This window comes from Podarcis bocagei, assembly GCF_964188305.1.
Source record: "Podarcis bocagei genome assembly, chromosome: 13".
Lineage (NCBI taxonomy): Eukaryota > Metazoa > Chordata > Lepidosauria > Squamata > Lacertidae > Podarcis > Podarcis bocagei.
This window is the reverse complement of record NC_138138.1, coordinates 41,460,254-41,480,206: the sequence shown is the minus strand read 5'-3', so window position 1 is coordinate 41,480,206 and position 19,953 is coordinate 41,460,254. Positions and strand designations below refer to the sequence as shown.

Sequence of the window (19,953 nt, the reverse complement as noted above, 5' to 3'; positions counted from 1 at the left end):
CCTGTCCTGGACCCTGAAGAGTCACTGTCAGTGTCATTAATACTGAGCCAGGTGGAACAACTGACATGAGGCAGCTTCCTGTATTCCTGTGCTCTCAGATAAGTCCAGCAATCCAACCTGGCCTGCATAGATAGGGACTAGGGTTGGCAAGGCGTGCGGGCTTGAAGTTTCAGATCCCTAAGCGTGCCCTTATTTTCAAAGTTTCTTCCTCCTTGAGAGGACTTCTGTTCCTCCTTTTAAAGGCCAATAATTGGAAAGTATTTCTCAACTGAGGGATATATGGCCTTCTGCTGACCTTCATTTCCTTCCATTAGCTTTTAGGTAAGTAAGACATGCAACATGACACCAACCCGCCAGGAGAGGAGACAGCAGGAAGGAGAAGACAAGCTGTCAGAGCTGCCCGAGGTCCCAGCTCACAAAGGACCAACGCCAGTTCGTTGTTATATACAAAAGTCTTTATTTAAGTTCAGTTTCGCTTTCACAGCCGCAGCGTGCAGCTCTACATCTGAAACTCTAGACCGCCGAAGCTCCGTCTGAATCTCCTCCCCCCAGACATCAGTTTAAGACTCTAGCCTTGCTCCACCTCTTCCTTTGCTCTTTCCTCCTCTGGCTCCGCCTGTCAGCTGGGGTCTCGCCCTTCCTAGACTCTTCTGACGCGGAGTCCCCTGAGTCTTCCCCCTGCCTCCGGCGGGCTTTAGGACCTGGTTCCCAATCCGGGTTTTCTGCTGTCCCACGCGCCTGTACATTCGAACTTGGCGCGCGCGCCCAGCCGGCAACCTTCCTCCTGACCGTTACACTGCTCCTGTCACTGCTTCCCCCTTCGGGGAGGCTAGCTGGACCTGACCTCCCCTCCGTTCCCCCACTCTCCGATAGAGGCGTGGTCAGCCCTGACTCATCTTCTTTCCTTGCTGGAGGAGACGCTGGCCCTGACACCTGGGACTCTTCCCCCCCACTACGCTCTGGTGGGGAAGCTGGTCCTGATCTCCCGCTGCTGCTTTGGGAGTCCCCGCTGGCCCCTTGTTTCTGGTGTGTCCCTCCTGGGACCCCCCTTGCCTTGACCATCGGCGCCTCCTTCTGGGAATCTTCTGATTCGCTGGAGAAGCTCATGGAATCTCTCGGGCCACTGTCATACTCCCCTACGCTGCCCTCAGATTCTTCCCCTTCGCTCTCCATTTCCTCTCTCCCCTGTACCTCTGTTCCTGAGCCCCTGACACAAGCCCACAGGTTTCTCCTGATCTAACCACAGTTAGGAAACCAGGCAGCCTCAGGTGTGCAGCAGGTAAGCGCCAGGATTAATGGGCGAAATGCAGAGTAACTTCTTCTCTGGGAAATTGTTTGCAAGACCACAGGTCTTCTCCTTCACATCTCTCATCGAGACAACAGAGTCCTTCAAAACTGTCAACAAACTCATGTAAGACCCCAAGTTAATATCAGTATTCCATTAATGTACAAAATATACCTTTAATTAGCCATCCTAGTTACTATATCATTCCGTCTCCAGCGTCAAACTCAGGCCTGTGCCATTCATACTTTGAAGGCCTTCTAGGGGAATGGATAGCAGCAAAATAAGGTTTGATTAAATTTATTGTGGCAGGGAGTTCTGTAGACCCTGAAGTATAAAAACTAAACGAGCACAAATACCTAAACCTGTTCACTAAAGGAATGAATGAATTTGCCCTTGGACTTCTTGAGTTCCTCCTCCCCAAGTCCTTCAAGATATCCAAAAGATGGCTGTGGATGATCTTCACCATCACACCCATTCAAAGTCAGCACCAGCTGAGCCCTGTAAAAAAGCACAAAACAGGAGAGGCTGCATGTGGGAATTGTGGATAGTAGGAGAGGATATACTGATTAAATATTATCCTTCCTAACTCAAGCTAGTGAGTCATACAGCAGAGTTCATTCCCTTCTATACACAGCAGGAAGCTAGGTGTAAGTGGCTCCTGTCCTGCTTTGCTGCTTTAAAGCGAGCTGTGGAGTAGGGAGGGAGGGACGGGCTCACTTTAAAGCAGCAAAGAGGGAGAGGAGCCGTTTACACGAGAGGAGGCTGCTGGGATTCCTGTGTCAGGTCCGTCCGGGGGTGTGCTGCTTCCCCGCTCGTTGCTCCTTGAGCGCGCATGCTAAAGAAACATAGAGCTCCTGTCCCTCTCTGTCTCGCTCTGATATTATACTGGTAGTTTATTAAATAGTTGAGTACAACATTTCATTCAGAATATCCCCCTCCCCCTGTTTTCCTCTTCTAAAAACTAGGTGCGTCTTATGGTCAGATGCGTCTTATGGAGCAAAAAATATGGTATATTCCTGGTAAGACCCCTTTGATTCCCTCCTAAAAGAAAAAAGACGCAAGAGTCTTCATTATAAGTAATGAAACATTTACTCACATTCAGTTCAAAGTATGATCCCAGAAATAATAATAATAATAATTTATTATTTATACCCTGCCCATCTGGCTGGGTTTCCCCAGCCAATTTGGGCAGCTCCCAATTGAATATTAAAAACACAATACAGCATGCAAAATTAAAAGTTCCCTAAACAGGGCTGCCTTCAGATGTCTTTTAAAACTAGAATAGTTGCTTATTTACTTGACATCTGATGGGAGGGTGTTCCACAGGGCAGGTGCCACTACTGAGAAGGCCCTCTGCCTGGTACCCTGTAACCTCACTTCTCGCAGTGAGGGAACTGCCAGAAGGCCCTCGGCGCTGGATCTCAGTGTCTGGGCTGAACAATGGAGGTGGAGACATTCCTTCAGTTATACAGGACCGAGGCCATTTGGGGCTTTAAAGGTCAGCATCAACACTTTGAATTGTGCTCGGAAACATACTGGAAGCCAATACATGCCTCTCAGGACTAGTGTGGCTTACATCCTTGTAAGGATGGGCCTATGTGCTGCTGGCAGAGAGCCAGCAGACAGTATCAAATGCACCACGAGCAGTGGCCAAAACAGGAGAGAAGAGATGGTTGCATGACTGGGCCTTTTGTTAGGTCTGCAAGGGTCATGCTCATCTACTTGGTCACATGCAGGGGGAGAAAGCTCCAGACCAGGTGTAACAAGAAATTCTACCTTGGCTGGAGTAACATTTCCTGTGTCCACTCTAGGGAAACAAGAATTGTTGTATTTGACTGCTCCAATGGATTACATCCCACACTGCAGAGGTAAGCAGGAAGGAGTGTCTCATTTTGTTGCCATTTCCAGTCCCTCTAGTTAGTGTGAGGGAGGCAGGGAGCTCAGCCTGAGGCCCAGAGTCCAGCCTGGAGCAGCCCCTGTTGCAATTCTTTCTCCCCACTTCTTCGCTACACTGCAGAAGGAGATCTCTTCAGCCTGTGAAGCTCTTTGAGGACTTCTTTTCTGCCTTGCACAAACCTATGCTTAGTGCTTGCTGGTTTTGCAGTGCTTCGTTTTTGCTGGACTGTTGAGAGAAAAGTTAGGGTGGGAAGAAGCTGAAAGAAAAGCTGAGGGGACACAGTTAAGTGACAGAGGATCAGGCTTGATATATATATATATATATATATATATATATATATATATATATATATATGTAGGTTTTGGTGTCTTCGGGTGTCTTCCCGTGTAAGAGTTGGGGTGTCTAGGCGACGTTTCGACGAGGTCTCACTCGTCATCTTCAGGCTGGTGCTTTCGGCTTCTTGTTACTGGAACAGAGCAGGATCTCAGTGTTTGAGTTCCTATAAATACTGTTGAGGGGGTGTGGTGCAGAGAGGAAGTTCCCAGGTTATTGTGTCTTTTCTTCTTTTGTTCCTTAATTACTTGGGGGATATCTTGAGTGATATCTTGAGTGATATTCTGAGTACCACTTAGGTGGGTCATTAAGTGTGGATTAGTTGCTATAGCTTTCGTGTCTTGACCTTTTGAGCTTGTGAAGAGATTTTTCTGAGAAGATGGCTGTACTGCACTTAGTTGTGCTCTGGCTTGGCTTCGTGTATAGGGGCGAGCTGTGGTTTTGTGCCCTGTGCCAGCCAGATCTGTGTAGGGATTGCAGGGGGCACAGGGCACAAAACCACAGCTCGCCCCTATACACGAAGCCAAGCCAGAGCACAACTAAGTGCAGTACAGCCATCTTCTCAGAAAAATCTCTTCACAAGCTCAAAAGGTCAAGACACGAAAGCTATAGCAACTAATCCACACTTAATGACCCACCTAAGTGGTACTCAGAATATCACTCAAGATATCACTCAAGATATCCCCCAAGTAATTAAGGAACAAAATAAGAAAAGACACAATAACCTGGGAACTTCCTCTCTGCACCACACCCCCTCAACAGTATTTATAGGAACTCAAACACTGAGATCCTGCTCTGTTCCAGTAACAAGAAGCCGAAAGCACCAGCCTGAAGATGACGAGTGAGACCTCGTCGAAACGTCGCCTAGACACCCCAACTCTTACACGGGAAGACACCCGAAGACACCAAAACCTACATTCCTGTACCCGTGAAAATCTACGAAAGCAAATATATATATATATATATATATATATATATATATATATATATATATATGAGAGAATGAATGAAACAACTGTGAGATTGGGCAATTTCCTGCCATTCTGTTGTGCTCCCATAACTCTGGTTTTCAGAAATAACTGTGACACTTTTTCTATCAATCTAAAACCAGAACTTATCTGATTTAGGTTGAAAAACCTGTCAGCCTAAAATCCTTGTACGTTTTCTGATAGCTCACTGCTGATGACTGGGGTGTGTGTGTTTAAATGCTGCTCGATTTGGCAGTGGACGTGCCTGTTCCCTACTGGTGCAGCCAAAGCAAGCAGTCCCCTTATTTTTAAGACACCTGCTTAGGGAGAGACATCTCCCTCATGCTGCTGGTGCTTGCAATAAGCAAGTTTCTTCCCCCCACTCTTCTCTGGTGATGGACAAACTGGAAAAGGACAAGGCTCGGCCAGCAGCAATTGCTGATTTTGATGGCAATGGATTGAGGATTAATTTTGTAAATTAAAATTTAAACCTCCTGTCCCACACGTGTTTGAGAAACAGGCAGTGAAGCCCTTTTAGCAGAATAAAAAAAACCCTAATGCAGCTCACTGCAAGCTAGGAATTAGGCAATTGCACCTGTTTATTTGTGGTCAGCTGACCTCCCCTTCTTTGTCCTCATTGCTAAGAATGAACCAGTAAGATAAACAAAAGAGAGCTCATGCAGGGGCAAATGCATAATATTATTTCCTTTGTTGGAAATCCCCCCCCCAAAGCATTAAGGAAGTGACCTCATACGGTCCCTTCTTTATTGATTAAGGAAGAACTGAAGTCACATAGTACATGCAGTTGGAGTTCCTGTTGTCTCTCTTTGACTTCATTGTGGTCTCATTTCCCTTCCAGTTCATCAAAAAGATATGGATTTCTGTTCTTCAGTACTTTGTAAAGCAGATCCTTGCAATAGCGGTTCCAACTTGGCGCCAGCATGTAGAGCGCCCTCATTTTCTCTTGGTTGGTTCCCTTTGAAGAGATCATTTCATACTGCTCATTATTCAGAATGGTGCCAAGGAGCATATCCAGCACCGCTTCAACGTTGCTGGTCCGCTGGATCAGCTCTTCCCGGTGTTGCTCAATGAAATGTTGTTTTGATGAGACTGACATTGGATGAGGTGGGCTTGCCTCTGTCAGACAAAAATAAAAGACAATGCTCTTTTAAAAAAATGGCTTCAGAGGATGTTTCAAGACAGTGAGCTCTAGAGAGAGGTGATCAAAGTAGAAGGCCTAGTTTGTCTTCAAGCTGTCCTGCCTCCCAGACATTTATAGGGATAGAAAATGGCTGAGAATGTGAGAAATAACTCATGGCATGTTCCAGAGGCACTGCTGAGGAACAGTGCAGTAGTCTCTATGTAGCCACTAGCAGCTGGAAAAGAGAGAGAGAGAGAGAGAGAGAGAGAGAGAGAGAGAGAGAATGAGTAGATGCATGAAGCAAGCAGAGACTTCAAGGATGACTTCCAAATCTCACTCTAAAATTTCCCATAGTGAATATGCACCATTCCAGATGTGCAACCCTGGGTAGGTTATTACTGCATTCCTACTGACCTTCTGTTGGGTTAGAAGATTTCAGCTCTTCTGAAAGAGAACAGGGAAGATGCAGTCAGAGAGTGCATGTGGCCTTTTCAAGCTATGGTCTAATCTTGCGTTCTTCCCTTGAGCAAAGCTCACCTTGTCTCACAAAGGCCTCCCAGATGAGTTCATCCCTTTTCTTCTCTATCAGGTTGAAGTGGAACTTATCTTGCCTGTGTTCAGCATAGAGTTCAAGGTACTGCTGCTCCATGTCTGCATGCAAATATTGAAGCTCCAGTTCCTGTGGGAAAGAGGGAAAGCTGTGTGATTATGGCTTAGCCCATGGTCTACCAATTTTAAGGGGAGTAAATAAGAGGTTGAAGGGATCCTGGTATAGCTGTCCCCTTCTCATACCACACAGACTCCCTCCAGGTAACACTTTCCATCATTTTTGCGTCTTACCTTGGGGCAGATTTCGACATCATCTAACTTCTGCACAAAGAAGCGAGAGCCAATCCTCAGAGGCTTGAGGATGACAGAGGGTTTATCCAATCTCCACGAAGGGCATTTCTCTTCTTTCTCATGGACTGTCTGGGAAGCACAAACAGAGTGATTTTTGAGACATGCAAGGGAGATGCCAAGCTGCTAAGCCAATTCCAAGCCTCACCTCAGGGAAGACTTCCAAGTCAACATGCTGCATAACCTGGCATAAAGGTATTTTCTTTACACAATTTGATGACAACACTGTGTCTAGAGAAGAAGACAGTCATTTGGCTTCTGCCCAGCAAAGGAAAGGGGTTTATTTTTATACTAGATATTTGAATACTAATGCTGGTTGGGGGCAGCTGCTAATGTGGGTTCATGTTTGCTAGAACTTCAATCAATCAATCAATCAATCAATCAATCAATCAATCAATCAATCAATATCAATCAATCAATCAATCCAAGCACACCTTGATGAATGAGTTTGCCCACAGTTATTGCATCTAATTATATTGCAAGTCTCGTGCCACTTATCAGAGTGAAAGATTCCCAATTACCTTTCTTAGAGAAGAGTCGTTTGGGAGGAGGTATAGGTGGAATTTTTGAGCTGGAACTTCAAGCACTTGATAGAGCAGTGTGATGCAGTGGACCTTCATCTTCCGTTTAAACCAAGGCTTTTTGAAAACTACTCCACGGGAAGAGAACTTGGGGTTTCTCAACACAGCATGACGTGACCCCACTCTGCTTGGCTTTTCTAGACTCATCCCCTCTTCCGCAAAATGTCCAATGTAGACTTGGGAGCTGTCCCCATCTGTAAAAAGAAGGAACACAAATGGAATATGGGTCAGTAATAGGTAGCTTGCTTAGGGCAGTGGCTCTGGAGGTTATCTAAACATTTTTCAAAAAAATAATTTTTATTAAGAATTTCATCTTAACAAATTATCAAAAACATATCATCTTCATTTTCCCCATTTTCCCCTTCCCCCTCCCCCTCCCCAAGAAAAACCCTCCCTCCCTCCCCCCAAGACTTCCCTCAGCTCCTCTCTCTGATTTTTCAACACATATTATTCTCTGCATAATATAAACTTGTAAAGATCCTTAATTTATCTGTCTATTATGTTAGCAATAATAAATTTGTGTATGTTTATTCAAAACCTGCCAAGGAGTCCAGTTCATTTTGTTGTTAAGTAATTTGTAAAATGTTCCCATTCTTCTTTAAAGCTAGATATCTCCTCCTGCACACTAGCCCTTCTCTTTTCTGCACCAGCCCTCCTGGTAACAGCTCCTTCCTGTTTACCCGCCATCTCTGAGTCAAAACAGGTAATGCTGTACTTGACTGCTCCCAGTGGATTACATCCCACATATGTTATATCGTATTCTTGTTTAGTATTCATTCCTCCAGTTACAGTTATACCATTGGAAGGTTCCCCACCCCCCTACCGTACCTGCAAGGCACAGGAAGTGAGGGAAGTGAACGGCTGCCACAGCCTCGAGTGGATCCGCTTGGATGTTGAGCAAAGGACCAGCGACAGACAACCTCTGTGCATCCCTTCCATTCAGGTGCTTGTGCCATGAATCAAAGTGGTATGTTATGGTGACACCCGCTCCCACCTCAAATATGAGATCAGTGTAGTAGCACTGAAAGGAGCCAGCCTCAAGGGAGCACAACCTGAATGCAACAAAGAGAAAGATGAAAGGAACAGTGCAGTGGCGTAGCGTGGGTGGTCAGCACCCGGGGCAAGGCAAGTAATTTGCGCCCCCTAACCTGTGGATTTGCGCCCCCTAACTCGTGGATTTGCACCCCCTAACCCTAACCCCCAGATGTTGCGCCCGGTGCGGCCGGCCCCCCCTGCACCCCCCACGCTACGCCACTGGAACAGTGATCAGTGCAGTTTCCCCTGCTATTCTATTAGATCAGGGGTGGCCAGCTCCCAAGAGACTGTGATCTACTCACAGAGTTAAAAACTGGCAGTGATCTACCCACTTTTTGGGGGTTCAGGCCAAAGTAGCTGAGCTTTTTTCAGGGAGGAGGAAAGCCCCATTTTGGGGGGGGGGTGCAGGGGGAAAATGTTGAGCTTTTTTTTAGAGGAGCCAAAGTTGTTAAGGGTTTTTTGGGGGGAGCTGGTGATCTACCACAGACGTCCAGTGATCTACCGGTAGATCAGGATCTACCTGTTGGACATGACTGTATTAGATGTATCTGTAGCTCATCTCACAACTATTAATATGTACGGCCTGCATGTTCTTCTCATTCTAATGACAATGTAGTAAAGGTCAATACCACCTGCATGTTCTGCTTCTTTGCTCTTGGCTCATCTGCATCTGATGCAGCTGTTGTGGGATGTGAAACACAAGAGCAGTTAAGTACAACATTCCTAGAGTGAACATGTTTACACATGGAGAGGAATGATTGTCCAGCCAGCAGATAAACTTCCTGTTTCCTTCTGGGCTGGGACAGACTTCCTATGTATGTGACTAGAGGTGGGCGTGGCCTCACCTGTGCAGGTAACGACAAAAGCACAGGGTAGGACAGCCATCTCTCTCTCTGTGACTACTTTTGTCGAAGAAGCAACATCTGCTTAGCCAAAGATGCTCTTTTGGCCTCCAGCCAAGAGAGGACAAAGGGACTGTATGTTTATGGGATAGTTTCCAGGTGTATGTTACTTTTCTAAGCTAAGTCTGCCTTCTGGGATCCGACTGTGAACAAAATGTGAGTAAACTTTTTATACTTTTAAATAAGACTGTGTCGTGTCTTATCTTTTATGAGGGAATAAGGGGAAAATACCAGAACAGTTATTATAGAGGCTTTAGCGAGCCTGAGCAAACACATCTGCTGTGAGTTTAAAAAGGGGAATGTTACCCTGCTAAATTGTGAACTTGTTTACACAAGTTGGAAAGGCTACAATCAAACAATATATCCTCTCCTGCATCCCTGAACATTTCCACAGCTGTGTGGGTGGCAGACCTATGCAAATAACATATTGGAAGCTGTATGGGGATGAGGAGAGTTGATTAGAAGGGTAAGGATAAGAAAAATATGGGCTCCCTTTGAAAGCTCTTTGCTACACAGTGGCCAAGTATAGGGATGAAGCTTTTAGTAAAGAGAATCTCCCAAGCAAACATCTTGCCACACACACACAGCATTTTGTCATAGAGAAGTATTTGGGCTACAAGACTCCCCAGGAAGTAAGTAAGGCTTCTTTCGGTACTGGAAAAAAATGCTTTTAAATGCTGGAACTAACAAAAGGTTGTGTGAGTGACTCTTAGTAATTCTCTAAACCAGCCAAATCCAGTGAGCATGGGGAGGGCTCCAGTCTCCCTTCCATTACCATGGCAGGTAAGCTTTTCTGTAACAGAATTCACCCACCGCACAATCACAACATGCTGTCACAGATGTAAGCTGGTTATATGAAGACCATGAGACCCCAGAGATGTACCTAGGGTCTTTTGTGCCCTTGCAAGGAGCTGTATCAGCAACCCCACCCCCCTGCGAATCACGTTGCCTTTGTGCTGCAGTACGAGAAGGGTGCGAAACATCTGTGTTTGATCTCTCTGAGATGCCGCCACACACACATATACATTGTATTTTTCTGGGGTGATTTTGGGTATGCCTCCGTGAGACCCACATTAGTTGAATGTGTTCTGTAGTACCTTTCCCAGAATTGTCAGCAGACAATTCAATGTTGAAAACATTATTTGAATGTAGAGATTGTAAAAAGATCTCACCTGTAGATTTCATGGTTCCTTTGTGAATCCCAAACCACACCTGGTATGATTTTCTCTGGAAGATCCTGTGGCAAAGCAGTAATGATTAATATTTATGCCATACTGCCCATCCTATCTGAAAATATAGGCATTCTTATCTTCTTGCAGTGCCCTAGTTCCTACACCAAGGAGCACTGCTGGAGCCCCTATAGAAACACTAAACACTATGTCACAGCATCTGCCTTTTGTGTTTGTTTTGGCAATGAGCTATAGCATGGTGATTACAGGCATTGTCTTTTCTTTTCTTTTTAATCTAGACTTTTACCCAAAAATGTTTACAGAATATTTGCCATTCTTTCCAAAGATCTCGGTGTACTTACCAAAGGCAGATGTAACCCAAAAATATTAAATTACCTGCACTCTCTAGGTAAGGAAAGATAAGGATGGGTGGGTGTGCAAGGAAGTAGTGAACCAACATTTTGTAGCCATATCAATGCATTTGCATGCAGGTATACACCCTCCTCTTTAGTCAAAGAATTGCCTCCTGCTCCTTCAGACCCTGGGGACAGGTTGAAATCTGAAGAATTCTATTGAAACATGGGATTATTGCAAACTGATAACATCATAGTTTAAATCCCACACAGAACATTTCCACGCTATATACAGCAATCACAATAGGAGTGCGTACAGTTGGCCATTTGCAGCTCACAACAAAAAACACACACACAATTATTTGGGTTGGAGACACCTGTCCATTCCAAGTACAGTGGTACCTCGGGTTACATACGCTTCAGGTTATAGACTCCGCTAACCCAGAAATAGTACCTCAGGTTAAGCACTTTGCTTCAGGATGAGAACAGAAATCGTGCTCCGGCGGCGCAGCGGCAGCAGGAGACCCCATTAGCTAAAGTAGTGCTTCAGGTTAAGAACAGTTTCAGGTTAAGAACGAACCTCCTGAACGAATTTAGTACTTAACCTGAGGTACCACTGTAATTTGTATTGAATAGCAAACCCACAAACTTACCTAAGCTTGAAATTCAAATTCACAAGTTAGGTGTTAAAAGGGGCTAATACAAATCAGGATGAGTCCAGTCCTTTACCTCTCTAGGACACTGGTAGCAAAATGCACTTTTCCTGGAATTTGCAGGACTTGTCTTTCGGCACGGCCCTTTCTCTGCAAATAGAGCGGATTCTGATACTTGCACCGAGAACTCAGGAATGCCTGTAAAAACAAGTGATTTATTTTTGCACATGGCTGCTGTGAAAATGAAGAAGCAAACCTTGAAGATTAGACAAATGTGAAGTGAATTTCACCTTGTTCTGCTTGTATGAGGAATAGGGGAAAGGCCTACTGAGTTCAGTGGGATGTACTTGCACCCACAGATTGGGACTGTAAAACTTTGGGTCGTCAGGAAATGGAATGCAAAAAGTAGAGGTGGTACTAATTCGGTTGTTAACCCAATCTCTTCTCTTCTCTCTCTCTCTCTCTCTCTCTCTCTCTCTCTCTCTCTCTCTCTCTCACACACACACACACACACACACACACAACTTTGATAACACAGGCATCCTGACATGGATAAATCAAAGTGGGAAATGGAAACAAGAGATGATCTGAAGAGGGATGGAACCCACTGCAATTTTGCTGTAAATTTTTATTATTTATCTCATACTATAAATTCCTATTTATTCTATACTGAAAGTCAGGCCTGATTACAAGTAGAAACCCTGATGAAACTACTTCTAACTAGTAAAAGACATCTGCTCTTGGTCACAGGAGAAAACTGTGTCTGTTTGAGATCACTGGTTGTGTGCACCCATGTGTATTTGTAGTGTCATTTTTCAAAATAATTGCAAAGAAGGGGAAGTGAATAAAGCATGAAAAAGCTACAATGCAAAGATGATAAATAATGTTATTCTTGCCATTTAATGTCCATGTTGAAACGATGCGAAGAAATAATGTGAGGTGGAGGAAGGGCAAAGAGGGGCATTTAAAACTGCTTGAGGGTTGTTGGTTTTTTTACAACCAACTGAGGTATAAATTTTATGCAATAAAATAATATAAATATAGGAAGAGAGACCTGCGATTTCTGAGTCCTCCCTCCAATTGGTTAAGACACACTGAGAATGTAAATAATAAGTTTATGACAAACACGACCCAGCTAAAGAAACCTCTCTTCCTCCAGCCAACATTTCTTCATGAGGAGATAATCAGGCTCAAACAAATGTTCCCCTTTCCGAGGTCCTTACTTGCCCTTCCACGGAGAAGCGTGTCCGCCTGCGGCTGGCAGTCGATGGCCTTCAGCACTTTGGCTGCCACCTCTATGGCACCATCCACATCATAGTGTCTGAGCAGGAGATGGCAGAGAGTCCAAGCACCACGTTCCTGCAGCCAGTCCTGGGTGACAGGGAGATCGCCCATCAGAATGTAGAAATGGCAGAGTTCGCCCTTGAACTTTTTTAGCTCGGACTCATCTAAACTCTCCAGGGTGCACGGCAGGAGACCATCGATGGCTCTATTATAGCTCAAATGGTGACCTGACAGCAGAAGTGACAGCCCAGAATCCTCTTCAGAAGAGCTCCCAGGATGAACCTCAGGGGCCAGAGACTTCTCCAAGCAGAGGGTATTGAGGTTCCCCACCTGGATGCCTGAAATGAAGTGGTTTTCTCTCACAAAGTCACCATAGATTCAGCAGGTTTGTAGGCATCATTGGTGACGTAAGGGTTGTATCCTTCAAAGCCCAGAGCACCGAACAAGTGTATTTGCCTCAGTTGGGCTCTTGGCCTTTCAGAGTCATAAGTGCCAGAGTAGTATCCTTCAAGGTCCAGGGCATCCTCCGAGAAGATGTGTTTTTTTCTCTGCAACACGCCTCTCCCCCCCATTGCGCCCTGCCCCCCCAAAGTCTCTGGGGCGCTCACGGAACGGCGCAAAGGGCTATAGACGGGGAGGATCTGGTGCCGCGGCGTCCACAGCATTCCACCGCCTGCGCTGAGAGATCTTCCAACGGCCCTGACCGACTCCTCTCTCCTTACCGGGCTGCTACTTCCTCTTCCCTCGGGCAGAGAAGCTCTGCGCCGATTTCTGTCCTCTGTCTGTGGGCCGCCCGCCCGCATTCTCGGTCGCGTGGCGTGTCGCGTCCGTAGAGAAGGAACCCCGCTTTCGACACCAGCGGACTCGACGGCGGGGACGGAGCCCGCGATTGCCGCGAGCACGTTCGAAGGGGCGTCTTCCTGCATCTGATTTTCCCAAGCAGGAGCTCAACCCGCTCTGCTGCTACCTATCAGTCTTGTCCCGCTCTTGCTTCCTCCTAGTCAGAAGGAGGAGTGTCAGAAAACCCCCGGGGGGCGGGCTCCTCCGAGGTCGCCTTCCTATCCGTAGCTGTCAACGTTTCCCTTTTTTAAAGGGAAATTCCGTTATTCAGAATAGGATTCCTCGCAAGAGAAGAGAAAAGTTGACAGCTATTGTTTAGTCGGGTCCAACTCTTCGTGACCCCATGGACCAGAGCACGCCAGGCACTCCTGTCTTCCACTGCCTCCCGCAGTTTGGTCAAACTCATGTTTGTAGCTTCGAGAACACTGTCCAACCATCTCGTCCTCTGTCGTCCCCTTCTCCTTGTGCCCTTCATCTTTCCCAACATCAGGGTCTTTTCCAGGGAGTCTTCTCTTCTCATGAGGTGGCCAAAGTATTGGAGCCTCAGCTTCAGGATCTGTCCTTCCAGTGAGCACTCAGGGCTGATTTCCTTCAGAATGGAGAGGTTTGATCTTCTTGCAGTCCATGGGACTCTCCAGAGTCTCCTCCAGCACCATAATTCAAAAGCATCAATTCTTTGGCGACCAGCCTTCTTTATGGTCCAGCTCTCACCTCCAGCTATGCTTGACTGCTATGCCTCTGGATTTTTTCGCTGGCAGCGGATTTGTGGCAACGCCGACAGAGAATTTGTGGCAGTGCTTTTTTCTAAAAAAATGTTTAGGGGTACTCTCATTTTAACTCAAGAAAACCATAATTTTATTGTTCAAATTGGGGAAAATTAAATACAGTAAATGGACAAAAGTACAAAGATTCACAACATGTTTAGGGGTATGCGTGCCCCTGCGGCCTCCCCAGAAAAAAAGCACTGATTTATGATATTAAAAGGAAATCTGAGGTGGAGGCTTTGCCCCAGTTTTGAATATCAAAGGTTGTCATAAGACTCACTGCAGGTAAAGCAAGCAGGCAAACAAAAAAAGCAGAATATATCTGTGGAAACGTGGATAGTGGAAAGCAAGCAAGATGATCAAGGGCCTGGAAACCAAGCCTTAAGAGGAAGGGTTGAAGGAGCTGGGTCTGTTTACCCTAGAAAAGAGGAGACTGAGAGGAGATAGCTGTCTTCAAATATCTAGAGGGCTGTCACATGGAAGAGGGAACAAGCCTGGGTTCTGTTCTAGAGGGAAGGACTCAAACCAATGGCTTCAAGTTACAAGAAAATTCCGACAATACACCAGGAAGACCTTTTGGACAGTAAGAGCTGTTTGACAGTGGAATGGCTAAAGAAACATTGGAATAGAACCCAAAAAGCACTATAAGTTGGAAAAATTTCTCTGTATTTTTTGGATGTCTTGTGGTTTAATTTTAACTGATTTTATCCAGCTGTATTTTATATTGCTAAGTTGCTTTGAGACTTTTTTGTATAGAGACTAGGAAATGTAATAACTAATCATAATCATAAATATTCTTGTTGCTCTCTCCTTTCCAGTGCTCCTGCTCAGCCCTGAGTTTAAGTGAGTGTGCAAGGGCCCCCAGGAAGGAAGGACTCCAAAACCTGCTCAAGATTTTCCTGGGATGTTTTGGTTAGCTCTGAGTTTCTCCAATACTGGGTGCCACTGCCCCATCTTGCGCTGCAGCTGATTTTATGGGTATTGAAATCTACACATGCTTGGCTATTCCAGGAATTGTATCTCTTCTGGATCTAGGAATTAGAAGGAGGTTGAGGTATACAACCTACCGCCCCCCCCCCAAACTTATAACAGTTATGTAGCAGGATCTCTGTCTCAGCTGGCTGGTTCCTGTCTTGGCTGGTCTGGATCAGGATTGTCCGTGTAAATTGGCCATCATGACTCAGCCAAAGCTGAGTTTTTCCAGTGCTCTAACCCAGGGGTCAGCAACCTTTTCCAGCCGTGGGCCGGTCCACCGTCTTTCAGACCATGTGGGGGCCGGACTATATTTTGAAAATAAAAATAAAAATGAATGAATTTCTATGCCCCTATGGGGAAATTAATCCTGCCGTCCAGTCAGCGCTTCCCCTGCACAGCACTGCTTTGAAGCTGGAAGCTGACCCGGGCAGGAATAGCAGAGTAGCAGCGGTCCTGCATCCATGTGAGATGAGGGATAAATCAAGTCCAAAGACAGATCAGTTCTTATCTCTAGAAGCGTTTATTTACAGAGCAATAAATCCATCAGAACATTCCAGCATCTTTCTCTTGTGCTCTCCAAAAGCACACACACAGCCTCTCTGCTGTGCTGCGTCTCAGTCTCAGTCAGAATCGAAAGCAATTCTCTGAACACACACAGACTCTGACCCACTTCCCTGCATCAAGCTCCTCCCAGATACAGGACACCACGGAGTTTTAACCCTGTCAGTTCCAAACTCCACATAACCCAGAGATGCATTTTAAATAAAAGGACCGTGGGCTGGATTGAGAAGGGGATTGGGCCTTAGGTTGCCTACCCCTGGGTTAGGGTGTTCAAAGGGGTGTTCTAAGGGTTAGGGACAGGCCAAACAAACCATTTGCTAATCTTAATGCCCTGACCATGCCGTGAAGGAAAAGACAGCTTTTAGGTAACCTGGTCTGCAGTTGTTTAGAGCTTTGCATGTAAGTAGCAAGACCTTAGCGTAGGCTCAGTAGCTAATAGGTGGACTCCACAGACCTTTTAGCATGGGTGTGATTTGTTCCTGATGAGGAAAGGCCACTCGGCTTGCACAACCCATTAGAATAAATGGGTTTAATATAGCGGTACTTCATTGGCACTAGACAGCGGTATGATGCATTTTCTATTTGACTGTCAGCTAATTTAATACGAAATTCATTACAGAAACAGGAAAGTCCAGCTGCAAAAATAAGTCACAAAACTAATTTATTTGCAAGTGATAGTTTAGTATTTTCAACACAGCAACACCTGCACCCTTTGAACCAGGAAAGCAATTCATCAGTGGCGTAGCTAGCCACTTGGGTGCCCGTGCCGGTGCACACACCCTGCACCTGGGGGCAGGGTGAGTCACCCATGGGGGCAGGGCAAGCTGTCCATAGGGTGGGGTGAGCTGGGGCACACTGTGTGGAACCTCCATGGGGTCCACCCACCACCTCCAGCGGGCAGATGCAAGCCCCATGGTGCTGTTTTGGGCAGCACGGAGCCTGCAGGCACCCGAGCCACTATGGCAGTCCTAGAGCCATGCCGCCTCTGAGGTCACGGCTCCATCGTCTGAAGTAAAATGTACAAGGAGGAGGATAATGAAGCCTTGAGAAGGGTTGGGCAGCAGCTGCAAGAGGCTCCGCAACTCAACTTTGTGCTGATGGATGGTGGCCAGTGAGGGCTGCGGTTGTGGTGTGAAGTTGTTGTTGTTGTCGTTGTCCTCCTCCTCCTTGGAGCAATGGAAGCCCACGAGACCCAACCGTAGCTCAGCTGTGGAGGCATTCAGTCTCACTCTCTCTTCCTCACACAGTAGTTCGAAGGAGAATGAGGTGACAGTGGAGTGTCGCACAACCCCACTCACCAGTGTCCACTCCTAATGACACCAGCACCAACAAAGCTGAAGGCCCTAATGAGAGTGGGGGAGGGAAATGAAGCTGATCATAGGGAGCGGGGGTGTTACAGCTCCATGTGAGAGTGCCTCTCAATCTACAGCAGAACATCATAGAGAGGTGGGGATGAGAATGGTATCTGGGCAACTGCCTAAGGGAGCAAAGGGGTGACATACTTGACAGAGTAGAGAACAGCCTCCTCCAATTACACTCCAGTTCTTATCATGGGAATATTGGAGGGTATGCATGTAAGTTCTTGGGAAAATACATGGTATGGCTTTGTCTGCAGGAGTCCCCTAGCAATAAGGAGGTGGATTTCTGGTGCCTTGAAAAGGGTCTTGTCTTCTGCCTTCCCTTGGGGCCTCATTGCCCTTCCAGGTCTTTCACGAGATGTGGATTTTTGGCCTTCAGTGCCTCATACAGCTTATTCTTGCACTGGAGGTCCCAGCTTGGCACAAGCTTGTAGAGCTCTCGCATCTTGTCTGGGTTAGTTTCCTGGGCAATGATTTTTTGGTATTGCTCCTCACTGAGGACGAAGGCATGCAAACTATCCAGCACCGGTTCCACTGGGATGGTCCGTTGGATTAGCACCTCCCTGTGCCGCTCAATGAAGTGCACGTTGGAAGAGTTTGGAAACTGCGGCCCTGCCAGGAAAGAGAGAAAGAATGGAAATCTTGCTACAGGTTCACACTGCAGGCTTAAGACTGGTTCCCCAACTCATTACCTCTTCCCCCATGCCCTGGGAATTGTAGTTCCATGAGGGGAGGGATTGTGAACAGAGCATTGCCAGTAGCTCACCTGCCTAAAATTCCCAGAATTCATTGGGCAAAGCCATAACTGTTGAAGAAGTATAAAACTGAAATAAGTGAGAGCTGTTGGAAGGGAGCCAAGGCTGGGGCCAGCCCTACCATTAGGGAGAGTGAGGTGGCATCATAATTTGGGGTATCATAAACGACAGCAAATTGTCAGGCAATTAATTCATTACTATTTCACATAGTATTATATTTAGCTTTATCTTTTCTTACTTTAAAGCCCAGGAATTGATAGAGGGTGGGACTGAATGACACTTGGAACCCCTCCAAACTCTACAAATTCTATGCGTCTATTATTGTTGTTATCAGTACTGAACCCAGCTTTCTTCCACAGGGGCAATTTTCCTCACTATCCAAATTCCACTATCCCCATATGGCCTAGGACCCTCATACTTATGGGACCTCCTCTCCTGGTATGCCTCGCGGAGGACCTTATGGTCCACAAGCCATAACACCTTGGAGGTCCCGGGCCTCAAGGAGGTTAGACTGGCCTTCTCAGCCCTGGCCCCAGCCTGGTGGAATGCTATGTCGCAAGAGACCAGGGCCTTGCGGCACTTGACATCTTTCTGCAGGGCCTGCAAGATGGAGTTGTTCCTCCAGGCCTTTGGTCTGGGCCTAGTCTGACCCCCCTCTTTTTACAAGACCCTGCATGTAAGTGACCTCTCTCACTCCTCCAGCCGGGTCATATAAGACCAGTACAAATAACTGGGCCTGGTGAGCACTTAATGTTCCCAACCCCTATAGTTATAATTCGTGGGTTGCCATCATTCTGATCTTAACTTGTTTTTAAGCTGTATTTTAATCAATTGTTTGACTTTATGTTTTAATGTATTATATACTTTGATGTCAGCCACCCTGAGCCCAGTCCTGGACGGGGAGGGCTGGATATAAATAAAATTTATGATGATGATGCCATGAAAACCTTATCCACAAGGCCTCTGTCCTTGGAAGAAGACAAAGTTATGGAACGTTGTCTCACAGATTTATGAATTATGCTTACAGTATCACTTCATAACAAATGACAATAAGAGCAAGTAACAGTTCATATTTTAAGAACTGCCACTCACTTTAAAATTGAGAAGTTCACACTGTAAAACTTAGAGTGAGGAGATCAATGTCAGCAAAAGCTGTTCTGCTTGCCGGATGGAACAATTCTCTTAGTTTCCCTCTGAACTGTGTTCTGCGGATTATTGTGACCCTCCAGAGAGGACTTGAGGGAGAGTGACAAGGTGGATATTGAGGAGAAAGTCCCATTGCATTAGTGGGAGCCCTTCTGATGCCATGTCAGGTTAGTTGCATCTGGGTAAAAAAATTTCTTAAAAACCTAGGTGAGTTGAAAGATCTTCATCTGGCACCAAACAAAACAATAAGCCCAGACAACCTTGTCTAAGAAGGCTGTTGAATAAAGTTACAGTGGTACCTTGGTTCTCAAACTCAATCCGTTACGGAAGTCGGTTCCAAAACCAAAGCATTCCAAAACAAAAGGTGCACTTTCCCATAGAAAGTAATGCAAAATGGATTAATCCATTCCAGACTTTTAAAAACAACCCCTAAAACAGCAATTTAACATGAATTTTACTATCTAACGAGATCATTGGTCCATAAAATGAAAGCAGTAATCAGTGTAAGGTAAGGTAAGGTAAGGTAAGGTAAAGGGACCCCTGACCATTAGGTCCAGTCGTGACCGACTCTGGGGTTGCGGCGCTCATCTCGCTTTATTGGCCAAGGGAGCTGGCGCACAGCTTCCGGGTCATGTGGCCAGCATGACTAGGCCACTTCTGGCGCACCAGAGCAGCGCACGGAAACACCGTTTACCTTCCTGCCGGAGCGGTACCTAATTATCTACTTGCACTTTGATGTGCTTTCGAACTGCTAGGTTGGCAGGAGCAGGGATCGGGCAATGGGAGCTCACCCCATCGCGGGGATTCGAACTGCTGACCTTCTGATTGGCAAGTCCTAGGCTCTGTGGTTTAACCCACAGTGCCACCCACGTCCCTAATAATCAATGTACTGTACTATTAAAAAAGTAAGACAGTATTGTAGATGATTAAAAAAAAAAAATCTTACCTGCACTGATGATAGCCATTGTTTGGATGGGGGGCTTTTATCCATTTCTGCAGTCACACAATCAATCAATCAATCAATCAATCAATCAATCAATCAGTAGCTGAATTGGG

At 46.0% G+C, this 19,953-nt stretch overlaps 2 protein-coding genes across 14 annotated transcripts in view; both read right to left on the bottom strand.

Annotated features, from left to right (window-relative positions):
* Positions 1 to 1,566: 1,566 nt before the first annotated feature.
* On the bottom strand, positions 1,567 to 13,867 carry LOC308570868 (NACHT, LRR and PYD domains-containing protein 1a-like). 5 transcript variants are annotated; one of them, XM_081165907.1, is made up of 10 exons: positions 12,438 to 13,866; positions 11,291 to 11,412; positions 10,212 to 10,276; positions 7,931 to 8,154; positions 7,043 to 7,296; positions 6,465 to 6,593; positions 6,162 to 6,303; positions 6,039 to 6,068; positions 5,283 to 5,620; positions 1,567 to 1,783 (listed from the first exon to the last, which is right to left on the bottom strand). In XM_081165907.1, exons 1-9 carry the CDS (start codon positions 12,607 to 12,609, stop codon positions 5,328 to 5,330), a joined length of 1,431 nt encoding a protein of 476 aa, XP_081022033.1. In that variant the 5' UTR covers positions 12,610 to 13,866; the 3' UTR covers positions 1,567 to 1,783; positions 5,283 to 5,327. The 5 variants fall into 5 exon arrangements, with proteins under 5 accessions (XP_081022033.1, XP_081022036.1, XP_081022034.1 ...); XM_081165910.1 differs by lacking the exon at positions 5,283 to 5,620 and having other exon boundaries at positions 12,438 to 13,867; XM_081165908.1 differs by lacking the exon at positions 1,567 to 1,783 and having other exon boundaries at positions 5,059 to 5,620; positions 6,039 to 6,065.
* Positions 13,868 to 14,156: 289 nt separating this feature from the next.
* LOC308570834 (uncharacterized protein) overlaps positions 14,157 to 19,953 on the bottom strand; it is a gene marked incomplete at its 5' end in the record, with an annotated part of 75,013 nt that continues 69,216 nt past the window's right edge. For 5 of the 9 annotated variants that reach the window (XM_081165814.1, XM_081165813.1, XM_081165812.1 and 2 more), the window contains 2 exons: positions 14,159 to 15,427; positions 15,813 to 17,608. In XM_081165814.1, the coding sequence (XP_081021940.1) occupies positions 17,328 to 17,608 (281 nt within the window). In that variant the 3' untranslated portion in view covers positions 14,159 to 15,427; positions 15,813 to 17,327. Of the gene's footprint in view, positions 15,428 to 15,812; positions 17,609 to 19,953 lie in introns of all 9 variants that reach the window. The other 4 variants (XM_081165809.1, XM_081165811.1, XM_081165810.1 and 1 more) reach the window with 3 other exon arrangements.